At 37.0% G+C, this 19,719-nt stretch overlaps 1 protein-coding gene across 6 annotated transcripts in view; it reads right to left on the bottom strand.

Moving 5' to 3' along the window:
- Positions 1–19,719, bottom strand: part of pde5ab (phosphodiesterase 5A, cGMP-specific, b) — a 56,678-nt gene that overhangs the window by 36,348 nt on the left and 611 nt on the right. The window contains exons 1-2 of one of the 6 annotated variants that reach the window (XM_084108681.1): positions 19,335–19,384; positions 2,892–2,983 (exon numbers count right to left, since the gene is read on the bottom strand). The exons of 1 other annotated variant lie outside the window; for it this stretch is intronic. In XM_084108681.1, coding sequence (XP_083964807.1) covers positions 2,892–2,959 — 68 coding nt within the window. In that variant the 5' untranslated portion in view covers positions 2,960–2,983; positions 19,335–19,384. Of the gene's footprint in view, positions 1–2,891; positions 3,199–9,555; positions 9,663–19,334; positions 19,392–19,719 lie in introns of those variants that run through there. 4 more of the 6 variants (XM_084108683.1, XM_084108684.1, XM_084108680.1 and 1 more) reach the window with 4 other exon arrangements.

The following is a 19,719-nucleotide window of genomic DNA, read 5'->3' as shown; positions in this document are numbered from 1 at the left end:
TTTCAAATTAAGCATTTTTTTAAGACTGCATTTTGTCAGAACCTCTAGTAAACTAAAACTTGTTATTTTGTTTAATTGTCTATTCATGGGAGAATCATGATCCCTATTTGAAAAAAAATAAAATAAAAGAATGTATTATTTATAATGTATTTATCCAGAATCGTGCAGCTGCCTAGCATGAGAATAACAACTGAATGCATTTTATATTTGGCGTGTACTTCGCTAGTGACAAAGTCCTTTAAGACAAGTCAGGTCATTTGGCGCTCATCTTGGTAAAGCAACTAGATAATAGTAATTAATGCTTGCATTTTAATGTTACTGTAGCTTAATAAAAGCCACTACATTGTGTTGTTTTAACAGATTTGGACGTAATCCACCAGCAAATGTTTACTGTTAAAAACAGTACATTTTCTGAAATCATGCTAAAGTACTGTATTTTTCAGACTGGTCCGATTAATGTGCATATATATATATATATATGAACCGTTACAAAGGCTCTATGTTAAATTATCTACGCTTTCATTAGAGGTTGAATGGGACCTTGAGATTAACTGGAAAACCTTGGAGTCTATAAGACCCCATAATCATAACATTAGCTGGTGGATTACATCCAAAATCTGTTAAAACAACAACACTATCCTTAGCTTTTGTTAAGCTAACATTACAATGCAAGCATTAGAATAGAACATAACAAATGCTTCCAATGAAATGTTTATTATCCGGAGAGGATATTCAAACTCCACCGCGGTCTCTATGGACTCAACCTAAATTGTCCTTGGCTAGAATAGTTTAAATAAATAACATGAGACACCATCCAACCATTTAATAAACATCTAAGTTACTCGTGCTAAGCGAGGATATGCTACCCAATCAAATCATTAGGATTTGCATGGGCTGTTTTTTCAGTGGTCCAGAAAAAATAACAGTTGGCCAGACGTGAGAGTTAAATGATCCAAGCATAACACAGACAGGTTCACAAAACTATTGACTTTTAACAATAACTCTGGCGACTTTCTCCATATGTTGGGATTCTCGGAGTGCGGAGCGGTAGGTGCTACACACTGACAGACGCAGAACAAGGTTTTGGGAGAATTTATACACTTTTTAAACTCAAATCTCAAATCTGATGACGCATCTATAATCTGGTTTGTTGAAAATAACTGCGTGTAAAAAAGACAGTTCCGCTAATGTGTGTTCCTGTCGATGGATGCACATGCTGGCTCCCCAATTATATACATTACAACAGCGATAATCAAGAAAACGTGAACAAAACGGTCACTCTTTGTAAACTTTGTTCAATGCGAGCGCCGTTTGCTCGAACATGACCGGTCATTTACCCTGAGCTGCACACGTCGCTATCTGTGTTTAATCTAAACTCATTTAAGCTTTGCCAATTTAAACATTCAAGAGCAAGACGCGAAAGAGAACTCGCGTGCGCTGTGAGAAGATTAGTGTGTGTGTGTGTGTGACACTCATCCGAAGTGTGTACACCTCTCAGACAGAGCGCACATATTACGTTTTCTATCAAGTCTTACGCTTGAATGGACAAATTCACACAAAAATGATGTCAACATGCCCGTCTTGGTGAGAATCCTAGCAGACATTGTCGGTTACGTCTTCTGTGAATGAAACAGTCGAGGCGTGTGTATCGGTGTATTGGATCTGTGCATTATGTCTTAAAGTGACAGCAGCCTAATATTCCTGCTGTCTGTGTTTTTAATGTTAATCAAACATCAAAAGACAAGGAAATCACTCACAGCTCTGGACTGAATAGCTTTTGTAACTTTAATAAGGATTAATCTTTCATTTATACAGTCAAATACGCAATGTTATTTGATTACTTCTGTACTTCAATTTCTAAAAAGCACTGTTTATTTTATTAGTATCTTTGCTCTATTGTATTTATTTGTGCTGTTGCTAGTAGTTTGATTATTTGTTCTTATTTTCTTTATTTGTATTTGACAGTAGTCCTCTTTTCCCTGAACACAGCACACAGCGAACCGTACCGAAACCGTGAAACTGTGATACAAACCGAACCGTGAGCTATTTTAACCGTTACACCCCTAGTCTCAATTCGCAATTCGTAAGTATTTTTATGTTTTGCTGAATTGATGGCTAATTTGTATGCATTCATGATTCATACGTTTTTAGATGATGCCTTCGTCCCACTGAGAGGAGATCCGTCATGCTCGGTATTTTCCTAAAAATCTTAGATTTCATATGAATTTGGTTCGTAAGAAAATGTTTCTTTTTTCTTTTTTATACTGTTTTCATAAGTTCTTATATATTTTTCTTCTTCACTACTTCACCTTTACTGGACAGACCAAATTTCTAACACACAATCGTCACCTGGACATGCGAATTCAGGTGTTAATTCATCTAACATCACAGTTATGGCAACTTATTTGTTTAAGCTCTGCATTAAAGTGCATCTATAACATCAAATCAATATATCAATCACATCAGTATTTAAAGGAACACACATCTGTTTGTTTGTTGGTTAAACAGTGTGTGAGCGGTGAGTATAGGCTAAAATCATTACAGTAGCTGTGTGTATATCAACTCTACAAAACTGATTATGTTAATAAAGAAGAGCATAAAACAACCTTACAATGTGAATGAAAGGCTACACACAAAACCTCACATTTGATTCCTCTTATAAATCAAGTTTCACATTATGTAACATAGGTGTAACAGAAAATATGCAGGAGCCTATATACTGACCCTTTTCTTTACGCAGTACAAAGGTAAAACAGTTAAACTGTATGTGTCGATAATGATAAAGAATAAGCAGCTGCAGCGAGTACTGCTCTACATTCACTCTCATTATCCCAGAACTGCCTCGTCTTTAAACTGATCCAATAGTTGCCAATCTGCGCCTTTAAACTCACCGAGAAGCCTTTCGTACAAAGTAAGAATGTGCGAACTCTCGGTGGTCGTCGAGCCAAGCCTCCATCATCCCTTCAGTGTCTGGAGGATAGACCTCCATTCCGCAGATACACACACACACACACACACAGATCAGATCAACCGGAGAATCTCATCCGCGCGCTCTCTCTCTCCTGATCTTCAGTCACACACACCACAACCAGCCACAGCGTCTCTCTCTCTCTCTCTCTCTCTCTCTCTCTCTCTCTCTCTCTCTCTCTCTCTCTCTCACACACACACAGATCAGATCAACCGGAGAATCTCATCCGCTCTCTCTCTCTTTCTTTCTCTCTCTCTCTCTCTCTCTCTCTCTCTCTCTCTCTCTCTCTCTCTCTCTCTCTCTCTCTCTCTCTCTCTCACACACACACACACACACACCACACACAGATCAGATCAACCGGAGAATCTCATCCGCGCTCTCTCTCTCTCTCTCTCTCTCTCTCTCTCTCTCTCTCTCTCTCTCACACACACACACACACACAGAGAACAAAATGAAACAAATCTCTTAAATCTTGTTACACTTTTTGAAGCTATCTGTATACCTTCATCCCCGCTAACAAAAATATGTTCTAAGAGAGTTATGAAAACGTTATTTCTGAATGTTGTCTAAACGCTCAAAACGGTTTTTAAAGTTCATATGTTAAGAAAACGTTCCATTTTTATCATTCTTCGAACATTGAAAAAAACGTTCAAGAAAGTCAATGTTTCAGGAATAAACCTTCTGTGAATGATGTATTAATAATGTTTTGGGAATGTTATTAAAAATAAAATTATTATGATTTCACATTTGTAAAATTAACTGTAGCAACTATTTCTGTAAAGCCATTGTTTCCAAAATTGTAGTATATTCTACATCACATCACATTTTTGGTGCTCTTTTGTGTTTCTTTAATGTAAAATGATCATTTATACACTTTTCACTGCCATTTGATATTTTGAAACTCCTCACAGCCATTTCATCAAATAAATCAATATCCATAAGAGACCATAGGGGAAGTTGGCATGTCAATTAGTGTCTGCGGTGTCAGTCACTCATGCGATTCAATCAACATTTTACAAATATTACCATTAACTATCATCATACATACAGATTGTTATGAGCTCAGATTATAAATACAGCATGGAATATCTCAATGCAATATTAAAAGTTTAGACAAAATTCATTGCTTTATAGCCTACATGTATATGCAGTCAAACACAAAATATTAAAAAGAATATTTAAAAAAAATTGTTTACCCAAACTTTATTATTAAAAGAACAACATTGAGAACCCTTACCAGACATTGATCCCTTTGATTTTGTTAGCTAACCTATTGCCTATTATTGACCTGCAGCGTGACCCAGCCCTACTCCAGCTCTACTCCAGCCGTACTCGTGGTGTAGTTTTACCAGCAGATGGTGCCGGCTCTTCTCCCGGGACACACACACACACCACTGAAGGCATATGTGCTCTCCTGGGAGCAAACGTGATTCTGCTGTGAACACGGTGGCCTGGATGAGCTAATGACAGTCTCTGGAGACACGTCATGTCAGAGAGAGTCAACTGTATTGGAAAATGTTTCAAGAAAACATTTTTGCCGTTCATTCATCAATGACTTGCAACTCCAAGCACTTCCGAATCCGACAATCTTCAACAGAAGATGGGAATAATCAGGACATGTTGGGATTCCTGTTTGCACCGCATGCAACTTTCACCAGTGTTGGTGCATAAATGCATAAAAATTGTTTTATTTAATATATTTAGTTGGAGTTTTGCATTGTATTCTGATTCAGCATTTCACAGATTTTATTCATTTTGAGGAATATTTAATCTTTTTTGTGTGCATGTGAGATGAGTAAATGCACGCTCACATTTAGTCTAACAACAATAACCATCATGTTCACACACACACACACACACACAACGCCTCTGCGCTTCAGTTTGTCTCAGCATGAGGACAGGAGAGCTGTCAGTCAATAAATGTTGAAACAGTCACTTGCGTTTCTTATTTGAAAAAGTAACTCAGATATTTTGTTGTAAATTTTAAAAGTAATGCATTTCTAGTCACTTGAAAAAGTAATCTGATTACATAACTCAAGCTACTTGTAATGAGTTACACACAACGCTGCATCCGACTCTCTTCAACAGAAGATGGGAATCATCATGCAACGTTCACAACCTTCTCCCCAAACGAGATGTGCACGAACACTCGAGTCCGCTCGCCGAAACACTGTCCAGATGTGGTCACTCAACTCACCCTAAGCTAAACTTCTCGCTTCGCCTTTCAGTCATAAGTCAAACAACACTCTATTCCACCACATCATTCCCTGCGCTACATTAAACAGCTCAGCCGCTATTGTAAACGCTAGAGTCGGAGTCGCGGACGAGAGACTCGGATGGAGAGACGTCCTCCAGTGGAAACAATTCTGAGGGCTTAGTTTGCTCAACAAGACAAATATGGCAGTAAAATCATTTATTAACAGTCGCTTTAATGGAGACGGAGAGACTGGGAATGAAACTCTTATGATGTTTGAGGCCTTCAGAGAGAACGAGGGACTGGAAGTGAAGATTCCCACTGAACACAAACGTCTGCCTTTGGATGACACCACGAGATCGGATATTCTACTCTATCCACCTTATTCCTGTCACGGTGTTCCTCCCTGTGAAGGCCTCCTTCCCTTCACCTCTGTACTGATAAAATGTCAAAATGATTCATGGACACGCGGAAGCGACAAAAACTTCTGTATTATGAATCTTTAAGGCCAGACAAATCATTTAAGTGTCAATTTGTAAAGAAAGACCACACGCCTGCGCACACATATTATAACGCACATATCTATAGACTAAACACGTAATGCACATGTGCACGCCGTTAGCGTTTTCACCGATTCGCGTTTTTGAAGTTTACACGGAGATAACGTTTTTCACAATTTTTCAACACTTGCAGCTTGAAACGCATTTCAAGGTTTGCGTTCTCGAGCTCCAAACACTGTTGCGTGAATTAAGGGTTTTCTGTGAGAACGGTGTCGTGTTAGCGGCCCCTAAGTTAATAACTAATGATCTTTACAACAGAAGTGAATCAATCAAAACTAACTTTAGCTGGACAATAACTTTATTCTAGAGCTGCTGTAAAGCCAAAACAAACTACTTTAATTTCCTATTATCACTGTAAAGCTGCTTTGAAACAGTCGCTATTGTTAAAAGCGCAGTATAAATGGAGGAGACTTGACGAGATGTGGCTGTATTAAAGTGAACGATGAAGGGGAGAACTTCAGGAGACTTTTAATAGAACAATCCAAACAATAAACAGAAATCAACAAGGAGAAAAATACCACATACATACCCCTAATGTTAACTAAAGCTTGGCCAGAAACTGAGTGCTTATATAAACAAGGGGAGCTAACGAGACTGATTAACAACACACAGCTGAGCCAAATGAACTAATGAAGACGTGGTCATGGAAACAAGAAATGGCGGGAAACTGAACACATGAACAGAAGGAAGTCCAAAAACAAACAGACGTGTCACAATTCCTGATGATTTTACTGTGTTTTGAATCATGGGTGGCACTTCCAGATTGGGGAACGTCCATTCAAAGAGACTGAAACGAATCATTTCAAATCATAAGGTTGCCCTACAAATAAAGCTTGACTGGATGTCAATTTTCCTTCATGATTTATTTTCAGACATAAATATACATGAGAATAATGTAACACTTGTTATTTTTACATGACAAGAATATCTATGGCAAGAGCTCTTTTCAGTCGCTGCGTTCTTTTCCTCATGATGATTCTTTTCTTTTTACGCTTTGCATTCCGCTTTAATAGTATGAAAAAGGACAATACTGCACATTTGTGGTCTGTTCTCCCGATTTAATTTACGATATATATCCCATTAATAATTCACTGGAATACACGAAGAATCTCTAGTTTTTCTCCTCAAATCCTCACGTCTCTTTCCAGGTTTGTTTTCACGTGTACATACAATTTATTATCTGTCAAAATTACGGATATCACTTTGAAATATTATCACACAATGCTGAAGTTAATGAACATTTTTGATTAAGGCTCAAAATATAACATAGATCATAGATTATGTATGTTACATAATACAGATATATATTACTACAGTGATGGGTCCGTTATTGCTGTGGAAAGAATCGTGCTTTTGGAGTTATTCATGATCTCTTGTTGAAAATACCTTGTTGATGCTTTTACACTTTTAAATGTCCTTTTAATGTTCGATGGATGTAGGGTGAGTAGAATAATGTCATCTCATTCTACCCAGTTTATAAAATATACATTATTGTGTTTATAGACAGGGGTGCACATAAGTGGTGCGCAGGTGCGCATGCGCTACCCAATTAAACAATGCGTACCAGATGAATTGCCGCAACCCTCATTTGCGTACCTAAGATTTGGGGATAGATAGGTCACTATCATAGGTGCGCAATCTGTGGTGTTGGATAGGCTTGCTTTAAGATAGTAACTCTAGTAAGCGCTTTAAAGTTGTCATTTCTTTGGTTTTCAGAGTTAGAAAAGCAGATATTTGCACATTTAATTTCCAGAGCTTGAAACAGTTATGTTATTTTGAAAGTTACAAGGTTTTAAAGATCAGACATTCTGTTGCACTTCTTCTCTTAATTTTCAGTTGAAATTAAAGTTCATGTGAATCATGTCACATGACATTATCCATGCATCCCTCTAATTTGTTCCTCCCGTGAGGTGGGTTAAGGAAAAAATGCATTTGAAAATGTGAGGACCAAGCAACAACCCCAGGTTCTCCCCTGAGAACAAGACCAAAAATGTTATGTGCACCCCTGTTTATAGAGCGAGCGTTTCACTGATTGTTTACAGCTTAACGGAAGTTGCACCCATAATTCGGGAAAAGCATCATGTGGTGAAAGAATAACTGTTTACATGTTTCTGTCTTATCAAGCCCTTCTATGCAGAATCTCATTTTGTACTGATATCCAGATGAAGTGCATGCAAAAAAAAAACATAAACACGGAAAATCTAAGAAAAGTCCCAGTTTGAAGACATTTTCTGTGTTGACCATTCACAGTGTGTTATCCGTGTTTTAAATTACGCATTACTGTTACGGTTGAACAGGGATGATCAGAGGTGAGTATCTAATAGCAGCAGTTTATTAAACTAACACATAATCAAAAATAATTACAGGAACGCAAACAGCTTTACAAAACACATGAAAGGACAACAACTGACCAAAAGACAAGTGAAACACTGGGGTATATATTGGAAAACAAGAGGCTAACAAGACACAGGTGTGGGTAATCAATAACAAGAGTAACTATAGAAAAAAGGCTGTGTCTGAATTCTGAAATCATCTATGATGAAACATGATCTCTACACTCTTAAATAGGGCACAGCCATTCGCAGTGGTGTCCGAAACCATAGTGGACGTTATTGAGTGCTCTCATTCAATCCCACAATGCACCACAATAAAGTGTACAACCGATGTATGCCCATCGGCTAGAGAATACACATAATGCCCTGTGAGAGGTGAATGCTGAATGAATTCCCGCGTCTGACCAGAAGATGGCGCTGCATCTGAATAATCATCATCATCTGACGACTGCTGGTCCAATGTGGGTACAGCGTAATATCATACAGGTAAACATGCCTTTTTATTGATTATTAATTAAGGTTTATACATGCTAGTTTCCATGACAGAGTTCAAGATAAATCCTTTCATTTCTACTGGAGTAGTTTGCTAAGTTTCAAATGATTATTAAACAGCACAAACTATGTAAAAGCGACGGCTCTTAACGCACTAGTGTCCGAATTCACTCTAGTGAACTATATTAGTGGAGTAATGTAGGGAACACTGAACGATTTCGGACACTGCTAAAGTAAACCAGGCACTAAACACAGGAAGAGAATCAGCAGAACGAAAGGAACAGAAAATACACTTCAAAATTACTTCATAATTCAACATATTTATTGGATAATTAATCTAATTAGACTCCAAATTATGGGGGGATCTGACAACCTAATTAAGGTGTGAGTAACAATAGGAAGGTTTGGGAGCATTTTTGTTCAAATGTTATTAATTTTTTTATTACATTTAAAAAAAAATCTATTTCAGTGACCACAAATAGTTAGATTACAAGTGATTAATGGTGCGTATTTTCTTCTGGCCGCAACATTCAAGCAAGTATTGTTATCAGACAAAACATAAATACTGTTACTATTTATCCCTTTAGATTTGGATATATAACAAAAAGTTCCATTATTTTGTCTTTATGTTCAAAAAGATGAACATCTGCGTGAGATAAACATCATCAGATTGTGATTTGAACATTTCTTATTATAGAAGTTCCCTAAAACACACACTGAATGCGCCACCTATTTCCTTTTTGATTCAATACACACGACCAAATATCTTGACAGTTAGAGGGATAGTTCACTCAAAAATTTAAATGTCAATCCAAACCTCTATCACTTACAGCAGAACATAAAATAATATTTTTGAACTGTGTTTTGAACTGTTTCTATCCATATACGTTGAAAGGTCCTCGGGGGAAATGATTTTGGGTGAACTATTCCTTTAATAGCTCCTATTATAAACGCATGCACTGTTTATGCCATGCCATGCACATCAAGACCTGCATTAGGCATATTTACCTCCAGCATGCACAGGGTTCTCCTGAATATCACATCTCCTCGAGGACCATGAAGGGTCACGAGTAGAGCAAAGCTTCCGAGTGAACAGATCTGAGCTCCGGCTGAATATTGTTAATATTGTTGGAGGTAGTGTGGGGGGTGGGGGGTGGGGGGGTGTTTCAGGGGGTTGAGTCTTTCTTTCTGAGCTTGACGAAACACAGAGCTTTCCCTGGTAAACATCACCAAGGTCTAGCAAGACTTGGAATAAACACAAAGGAAAGTGTGCAAGGAGGAGGGTTCACCCGTACAGTATGTCCAGGCTGTTGTGTGAGACGAATATATAACAAGATGTCTGAGTTGAGCTGCAAAAGCATCTTTAATAATGCTTTAATAACTGGGTGAGCGAATCTCTTATGCTTCTGTAAATTAACTGGAATTTATTTGCATCATCGATTAACATTCAAAAAGACATGATGCAAATTACCATGCATAAATGAACTCATCTGGTGTAATAATATTGTGGTGAATGTCTGGATCATGCATATGTTGAATATGAATTTTAAAAACATTTGTTTCCCATTAGTGCTGCTGCAAACCTGCTATCATATGCTAGGGTTTTTATTTTTCGCCAGATTAATTGGTCAGAATAGTAAGTTTGGTGACTTAGAAAATAGGAAAAAAAAAGAAAACTTTTACATCAGTAGATTGTGAATATATAAGTTCCCTTTAAAGTCTATTTTCTTCTAAAGCAAAAGGCCTGTTTCACACCAAGAACAATAACTATTATGCTAACTATATTAGCGTTCACACCAGTGCAAGATATGTTAAGTTATGTTCAATATAAGCGCTTAAGTTTTGTGCTTTAAACGCTCGAGCTCTTTAAAGCAAGAATGATTCTGATTGACTGTCAATGCTTTTATCATTCAAAATTATTCTAAAAATGATATCGTGTCTCTGTGCCGTTATAATTATAGATCTTATGCGCCAGAGAAATCTTTAACAGCTCTGGCAGCTCTGTATATTTCTATGGCATCGCTGTCAAAGAGTAATTAGCTGGTTTACGTATTGTGGCGTTAAAGGGGTGGTATAATGCCCTTTTCACAAGATGTAAAATAAGTCTCTGATGTCCCCAGAGTGTGTATGTGAAGTTGTTGCTCAAAATACTCCACAGATATTTTTATATAGCATGTTAATATTGTCACTTTTTGAGGGTGAGCAAAAACACACCGTTTTTGTGTCTGTCCCTTTAAATGCAAATGAGCTGCTGCTCCCGGCACAGGGGGCGGAGCTTCAACAGCTTGTGTCCTTTTACCTCACACACACATGCACTGAAGATTTCAAAAACTTTTAGCCTTTTATGTTCAAACTGGAGTCAGACAATAATGGAGAAGACTCGAGAAGAAGTGACAACATGTAGAAGCAACAGGACATTTCTGAACGGTTAATTGATGAATTTATGTAGCTTATGTGGAGTTAACTATCTTCTAGTCATTGATTAGCATATTCTGTCATGATAATCTATAAATTGTGTTCAGGGGGCGGGGTTTATGTAAATTCTAGGGTTGGTGATGTCACTAACCCGTGAGGAATGTGGTGTAGTCTCTACCAGCCGTTTGTTGTAGTCCTTAAACAGCGATTTCTGTAAAAGAATATATCTCCCTTTGCTTTGAACTTTGAGCGTTGTAACTTTGCAGATGTTGTTTATGCTCAAACAGCAACATTACACACTAACTAGAGTTAGAAAAGAGAAATCATAATCAACCACCCCTTTAACAAAAGTTATCATGAGCATTGTAATGTTTGAAGTCATTTGTCAGTAGACCAGGAAGATTTTTCATTCATAAATCTGTAAGATCTTACTTTCTTGCTCTGGAAATACAAAAGGGGTGGGGCTACATGAGCTCTATTGTGCTGATGCACAAAGGATTTTTATAACTTTATCTTAAACATTATAGTTATCGTCGTTGGTTTGAACGGGCCTTTACTCTGCTTATTGAACATTATATTGTTTCCAGTGGGAACAACATACAGTAGACGGTATTCTAGACTTCGCTGTCCGTCTGCTGTGTCTGGAAATACGTTCAACATCCAATCCATCTTGTATGAAAGATAATTGTCAAAACCCCAATTATCTCTGATTTGTAACTATCTCCAGTTTAAACAGCTGTAAAATAGGGTCAAAAGTGCTAACAATAGAAGCACATCTGGAACACATTTATCCGTCCTTACACACTGCATTAGTGGTTACCTTTATGTGAACCCCCATTTCTAAAACTTTGATTAGATGTTGAATAATGCTAACCCTGTTCAAGCCGTTAATTCAGTGGAAAGTGTTGATGGAAAGAACAGAGGAGCTCGCTCGGCGTGTGAAAACACTCTTGATTTCCCTCAGGCAGTGTCCAAGATTTTGTCACGCTTCTTTTCACACACAAATAAAAGCTAAAATCCCATGAGTGTTGTTTCATGCTGTTCTTGTTTTGAGTTGTGATGAGAAGCTTATAGTTTAATCAAACACATTACAAAACTATATTAAGCTGATGTAATTAAGCTGCTGATTGGATTAGGATTTGACAACAACAAAGGTATTGAACCTAGAAAAAAGTCTGGAAACATGAAGTATTGGTCATAATTCTTGTGGTCTCTTCTTGCTGTGATGTGACATAACATAAAATACATATGTGGGCATTTTAGCTGAATAGAAGAGTCAATTTTGTCAGTCTGTTAATAGCCTTGTCAGTGGATAATGCCTGCTTATTGTGTGAAATATTTAATTAAATTGTGTATATCACATGAAAATTGCTATTTATACCGGCCATCGGCCACACTGATGCGCTGATGTCGATGTACCTTCTCTTAAAGTCCCCCTGTGGTGAAAATCAAGCTTTTAATGTTGTTTATATGTCTATGTGGTGTTTTTAATCTGCTTTAAAGGTGCTCTAAGTGATGCCACGCGTTTTTTAGGCCACAACATGGGGGGTTAGTGCGCGTACACATGAAGGGGGTGTGGAGGAGAGAGAAGCATGTAGAGAGAAGTTTGAATTATGGCCGAGAACGGCCAACACACGACCAAAGAGACGACGTTCCGATGAACAAATTGCAAAAAAGAGGGACAAGGATAAGGAATGCGCAAAGTACCGAATTTACATCGGAAAAACCTTCGAAAGGTGGCGAGAACTCCGCCGGCAGAAGGGCTTCCAATCCGACATTCAGTTGCTCTGTTTTTGCAGAACAGGTAAATCAATTTTTCTTTCTAAACTGACTTTCATGTTCGCCAAACCAACACAAGGATGTAATTAGCTAGAACTATGCAGTCAGCGTTAACTTTGGTGAATACAACATGTTTCTAGCAGCTAGTGATCAATCTCTATTGTAAATGATCAAGCAAATTCACAGTAGGGCGACAATTTGTGTGAATGATTGTTTTCACCCACGGTTTGTTATGAATTTGAATGTTCATTTATAGGCTATTAACAACTTTGACTAAATTTGTTTACGACGCCGCCGTTGTTTATGCTCACTGGGAAACGCAAAGCTAACGTTATCTTGCTATTATTGCGTCCTTGTATGGGAGCTATAATTATAACTTCAGGTGGCGAAACGATTTTAAGATAATGTTTCTCTTTTTCTGCATTCTGTTCTGCAATATATAAAAGCATTTATCTAACTTGGCGACATTACACATTGAATGAAGTATCAGTAAATCTTAACTTTGTTTGTAGTGACTACTTTGACTTTCCTTTATGCCGGAAGGGAGGGGAGGAGGGAGGAGACGGGATGAGGAGGAGGGAGGGTCTAGCTAGCCTCCGTTTTGTTTGACAACAATTCGAATGTCAACAAGAAGTAACGACTCCCGGCATCGCTTAGAGCACCTTTAAGACAAACCGTGTGTAAATTCATTAGTCGACACCATTGCTGAGTATTTTCTCCTTAAAACTGCAGTGAACCAAAGACAGTCTCAAAAACACGCTTTGAAATCGCTGGTGTTTCTGACGTCACAAACTACCTTGTAACCAATCAGATCAACGTGTGATCGTCAACCAGTGGATCTCTGAGCTGAGTGAGTGAGTGGAGGCGGGGCTCATTTGCATATTCATAGAACCGCGCATACTAAATGAGGCAAGGGTGTCGAGTTACATTCAAGATATTTTAAGGCATGAAGACACTTTTATTCAGGGAAAAATTTGATATAAAAAAATGACATTAATTTTACATATTATGTAAATTTGGTGTTCAAAGATTTAAGGGATAGAATTATTGACTACAGGGAGACTTTAAATAACTCCACAAAATACAGCAAGTTTTCTTCAACTCTACTTCTAGAAAATGAAGAACGAAGAATGTGTGTGTGTTGCTTTTAATTAATTTATGAAACCACAGTAAACTTTAAAATGCTATTATATTTTGTGCAGGCAATATGCTTAGTTTGTTGTGAATAAAAAAGCCTGACGATGTCACTGCTAAATAAATATGTGCAAGTATTGTGTGATTCTGCCACGTTTCTCACTGATGCCCCAAAACTCATAAACTCTGGGCTTAGAGAAAATCCTGAGCTTCCCATTCGTAGTTACGAGTTTGTGGTGGCCATCATGTGCTTTCAACTCGTAAACATGATCTTTCTGACATGACTTGAACGCACCATTAGTCATTTCCGAGGAGATCGAAATGTGGAAAATTCACTCGAGTAGGATGAGCTCGTGCCGACAAGGTTTTGAAAAATCACCAAAATATTGAAAGTAAAAGCCAGATGGAGAAACAAAAATATGAATAAATGTTATCAATACCAGACGTCACAAATCATATATTCATTCTTGGCAGTGGCAGGAGTTTATAATGAGCCAGATTGATTGCTTTGCTAAGGTTCAGACGGGATAAGCGGAGATTCACTGTGTTATTTATTTCTTGCTTTATTACTTCAGCGTATACGAGAAGCAGATAAACCTTTCAACATGTGGAATGACCTGCTTAGTGTAATAGTGGCTATCTTAAAAATGTGCACAAGAATGCAAGACATTTTAAGTGTTCAGTATTGTTACAATTCATTTGAAGGAATTTTTAAAATCTAAGATGATAAACATAAAATAAAATACGTGTCACGCAGGTGTCAACTGATCAGGTGGTTACTGAGCTCCCTTAAAGGGCCGGGTATCCTTAATGTGTGGTGAAAATCCAGCTTTTAATGTTGTTTATGTGTCTATGTGGAGTTTTTAATGTGCTTTAAGACAAACCATGTGTAAATTCATAAGTCGACACCATTTCTGAGCATTTCCTCCTTAAAACTGCAGTGAACCAAAGACAGTCTCAAAAACACGCTTTGAAATCGCTGGTGTTTCTGACGTCACAAACTACCTTGTAACCAATCAGATCAACGTGTGATCGTCAACCAGTGGATCTCTGAGCTGAGTGAGTGGAGGCGGGGCTCATTTGCATATTCATAGAACCGCACATACTAAATGAAGCAAGGGTGTCGAGTTACATTCAAGCTATTTTAACGCATGAAGAAAGAAAAAATGTCTAAATATGTCATTTTGGAAATCAAATATGAGTTTTAATGGATAAAATGATTGACTACAGGGGGACTTTAAATGTAAAATGATGGCCAGCACATGAATTCTCAATAAATTCAGGTTGTCTCATTTATAAGAGTAGCGGATCAGCCATTGAATGCAAAGTTTACAACAAGGAGCAAAACAATTAAGCAGACAGTCTACTAATACTCTAATGACTGCTAGATGACATGTAGTTGCAAAGTTACTTATATCTAAAGTGGACCATCGAAATAAAGTGTTACCAAAATACCCGAATAATGCACTTAAATAACTGGAAAAAAAACAAAGTGTGAAATGGACACTTCATGCACTCGATAGTCGTAGTTTTAATTATGTAGAAGGAGGAGGGGCTTCAGACTCTATAATGACTAAATAACCTTATAAAGTTCATAAACTACACTGTTCAGTACATAGTGCATATTAATTTTTAATAAATATGTGGAACAAGACTTAAGTCAGGACTTAAACTTGGCTTGTCCATACTGTATCAAAAGGCTATGGCTTAACAGTGGAAGTTTTGTTAACACATGACTTTCCCCAGATCTCAGAGAAACCGAAATTCAGGCAAAGAAGCATTAATACCGCACACAATTCATATTAAAGATAAATATTTGGAAGTTCAGAATTCAATCATTTTTCTGGCTTCCATCAACAAATCTGCTCTCAGCAAAGTGTTTGCTCATCCCTTCACGGGTTTATTTTTAGTACGAGGCCTTTGGAATAACTCTTGCCTTGAAATGGAAATTTAAGATTAACACAATGAGAACTTGGCTCTGCAGTTCTTTCCCCTGTGGGAATGTGTGACTTATACAAGTACTCAGAGTAAAAAAAAAAAAAAAATGCAATTCTTGAACATCCACACATCCACAAGGGGATCTCCAAATACTAACAGAGGAAACTGGATTTCCTCTGAAGGGATCTGTGATATGCATGATCCTTTTTTTCCTGACAGTTTTGTCTATGGTAACTTCAGAACGTGTTTTAAGGACTCAAAGCGAATAATGGGTGTGCTATACTATAAATGACTGATTTGAGAAGGGTTAGGGACTCAAACTGTATCTGCCCAAAAGGCTATGGCTTAACACTGGAAGTTTTGTTAAGACATGACTTTCCCCAGATCTCAGAGAAACCGAAATTCAGGCAAAGAAGCATTAATACCGCACACAATTCATATTAAAGATAAATATTTGGAAGTTCAGAATTCAATAATTTTTCTTTTCAAAATAAATTAATGTATTTTTAACAATTTTTAATGTTTTCTGGCTTCCATCAACAATGCATTTATAATGTATGTGCCATTGAAGATTTGGAAAGTCTCTGTAGGCATGTAGCAAATGCTAATGCAAATCATATATCAAACATGTATCCAAAGCATTCAAAAGGAATACTTACAAAGCTCTGAGTGAGTGTATGCTGTTTCTTTAACACCATTAACTTCATGTGTTTGCATAATAATAACACTTTCACTATTAGCTAAACAAACCACCTAATCCACAATATTAAGAATAGTTCACCCAAGCATGGACATTTTTCACAGGTACTGTGACTATGACCTGTTGTATGGCGAGAACTGCCTAATGATTTTTAAAACAATTCTACTTTTCATGTTCCAATGACAAAATTACATCATTGGAACGACATGAGGGCGAGTGAATAGACTTAAAGGGATAGTTCATTAAAAATAAAAATTCTGTCATCATTTACTCATCCTCATGTTGTGTGAGTCTTCTGTTGAACACAAAAGTAGATATTTTGAAGATTGTCGGTAACCAGACAGTTGATGGACTCCATAGTAAGAAAACTGGAAGTCAATGGTTACCAACATTCTTCAAAATATCTTCTTTTTAGTTCAACAGAAGAAAGAAATTCATACAGATTTGAAACAACTTGAGGGTGAGTAAATTATGGCAGAGTTTTCATTATTTAGTGAACTATGCCTTTAATAAAATGAAACTGTTGGCGGTGAGAAGGATGTTCACTTCTAAACTAGTTTAGACTGTAACAGCTGTTTTATGTTGGCTAATATTACTCATGACCCAGATCTTCTGAAGGGAGGTCAGGGCAGCACTGTGGCTTTTGTTTTATTTTTTATGGGAAATTGTTACAAGAAAAGGACATTAAGTCTCATTTATGCAGAAATTTGTGTGTGAAATCTGCATATGAATGTTTTCAAGAACAAATCACCGTTCACCAAAAACTTTCGTAGTAAAATGAATTAAAAATTTACGGAAAAAAAATGTAGGAATGTATGGAAAAATATGAATAACTGGAACCATACGTATGCAAAAAAAAGTACTTTTTCCGTGTGGCCTTATAATCGTGAATATTTCATTTTAAAACTAATATAATTAATATATTATATTATATTATATTAGTATATTATATTATATTAGTATATTATATTATATTATATTAGTATATTATATCATATTATAAAATTAATAAATAGTAATTTAATTTCATCTTAAATATATTTCATCGTATGCAGTGAAAGAGTAAGAAAAGCTGCGTTATAGCTTCAACATCGCGGTTTCTCTAAATAATGCAGATTTATGCATATGTACAGCTGGCTGATGAGAAGTCTGTAATCTGGCTCTGTATAAAAGGTGTTTGTTGTGTTTGAACTGGTTTTTGAGTGACTCGCTCGTCATTGTTCGAGGATCTTGCGAGAGCGCGTCTGTTTGACGAGAGTGATGACAGGAAAGCGTGTGCGGAAAGCCCTTATATGGAGATGGTTTGGGCGTGTTTTATGCAAATAACTAACCTCGTGCACGCGGACGCTCATTTAGAATACTACAAATTTACTAGGCCTACTTTAGAACAAGATTTGAACACATTCATGTGCGCACGCTTTTCGTGAGAAGTTCTCCTGTGCGTACAAATATGAAATGACCCACGCAATTAGTGAATGAGGATCGTTGTCTAAAAGTCGTGTGTGGATTGAACAAACAGACACTATTAGTGAAATATATGGACCCAATTCCAGTGAACCAATAAAGGCAAGAAAATCCAACTATAAGGTTACTCACACAGCATTAGAAGAGTATAAAGAAGAAGCAGAAACAAGCGATAAAAGCATTGCTGACGCACATGTAAAATAACACAATCATCAAACATGAAACAGCATGTATCAATAAAATTTAGTCTCAGCTTTTTGTTAAAAATGTTGCTTTTTTAATGAAACTTACCCACATTCAAGAGATAATAAGAATACATGAAGCTAGAATAAAATTCATAACAATAAAATACCTAAATAGGAACATAGTAGTATACTTAAAGATCAAAAGTATATAAATAGTAAACTATATATGATGTTAAGTTCAATTAAAGAAAACTTACAAGTAGCCTATTCTTTTTGCTTCTGTTTGGGAGGGTTTAGCTGATGTTTAATTCTGTTTCCTGTTTGAGTTTGTTTCCTTGGTTACTCATTGTTTGATTATCGTGTACACCTGTGATTCATTTCGTTGATTGGTTTGTTTGTTCAAGATTCTTTCAGTTACAGTAATTGTCAGTTCTCGTCGTGTTTTAATTGGTTGTTTTGTTGTTTCTAGTCCTGAGTTTTGTTAAATAAAGTCTTAAAGTGATGCGTTTAGATCCTTTCACTCATCTTTATTTCAACCAACAGTTTCTCTCTTCGGTCCATCAACTGTTTGGTTACAGACACTCTTCAAAATATCTTCTTTTGTGTTCAACAGAAGAAAGAAACTCATATAGGTTTGGATATAACTTGAGGGTGAGTAAATAAAGACAGAATTTTCATTTTTGGGTGAAATATCCCTTTAAAAATATACTTTTATACAATAAAAAGAAGCCCTAATGAGTCCCAAGCAGTATTGAAATAGGGCACTTACAAGTATACAACTAGCATATTAGATATTAGTATTGATATTAGTATACTTAAAAAATACTTGAACTTTACAAGTGTAGGCTACTTAATAAAATTTTTTTTTTTTTTTTTGTAAGGGTTGTGTTGACAAAAAGACCAGTTGAGAGTTTTCATATCCTCAAATCATAAACAGAATAAATTCTATATTTGTTTCCTTATGTTGTTACATAACCTCCAGCTCTGACAGAAGGCCTAGTGAAGTAACACACACACACACACACACACACACACACACAGATATCGAGAGGTGTATCAATCACCTCACAGCGCTGGAGCTCCTGCATGCTGAGATATTACTCACATTTACATAAACATTACTCAATTATGTTACAATTAAGTTTGAACACAATCACGCATGTTCAACTCACCCCATGTTGAATCTTCAGATGAATATCTCCAGTGAAAACAGTGTCCTTTTCCTCGCTCGTCCCCTCCTTCCAACTTCTCTCTTGAACGGAGGCTTCAAGTAGAGCAGCTTTTATTTATGTCCTTTTTTTGGGATTGAGTAAATGGAGAGAGCTTTCAGAACACTAGAGTACATTACTCCCTTGCTGTTTTACCCCGAGAAACTTCTCTCTCTCTCTCTCTCTCTCTCATCTCTCTCTCTCTCTCTCTCTCTCTCTCTCTCTCTCTCGTCTCTCTCTCTCTCTTCTCTCCTCTCTCTCTCTCTCTCACTCTCTCTCTCTCTCTCTCTCTCTCTCTCTCTCTCTCTCTCCTCTCTCTTCTCTCTCTCTCTCTCTCTCTCTCTCTCTC

This window comes from Abramis brama (genome assembly GCF_963993115.1).
Source record: "Abramis brama genome assembly, chromosome: 3".
NCBI lineage: Eukaryota > Metazoa > Chordata > Actinopteri > Cypriniformes > Leuciscidae > Abramis > Abramis brama.
Note: the sequence above shows the minus strand (reverse complement) of the source record. Positions and strands in the feature narration are given on the sequence as shown.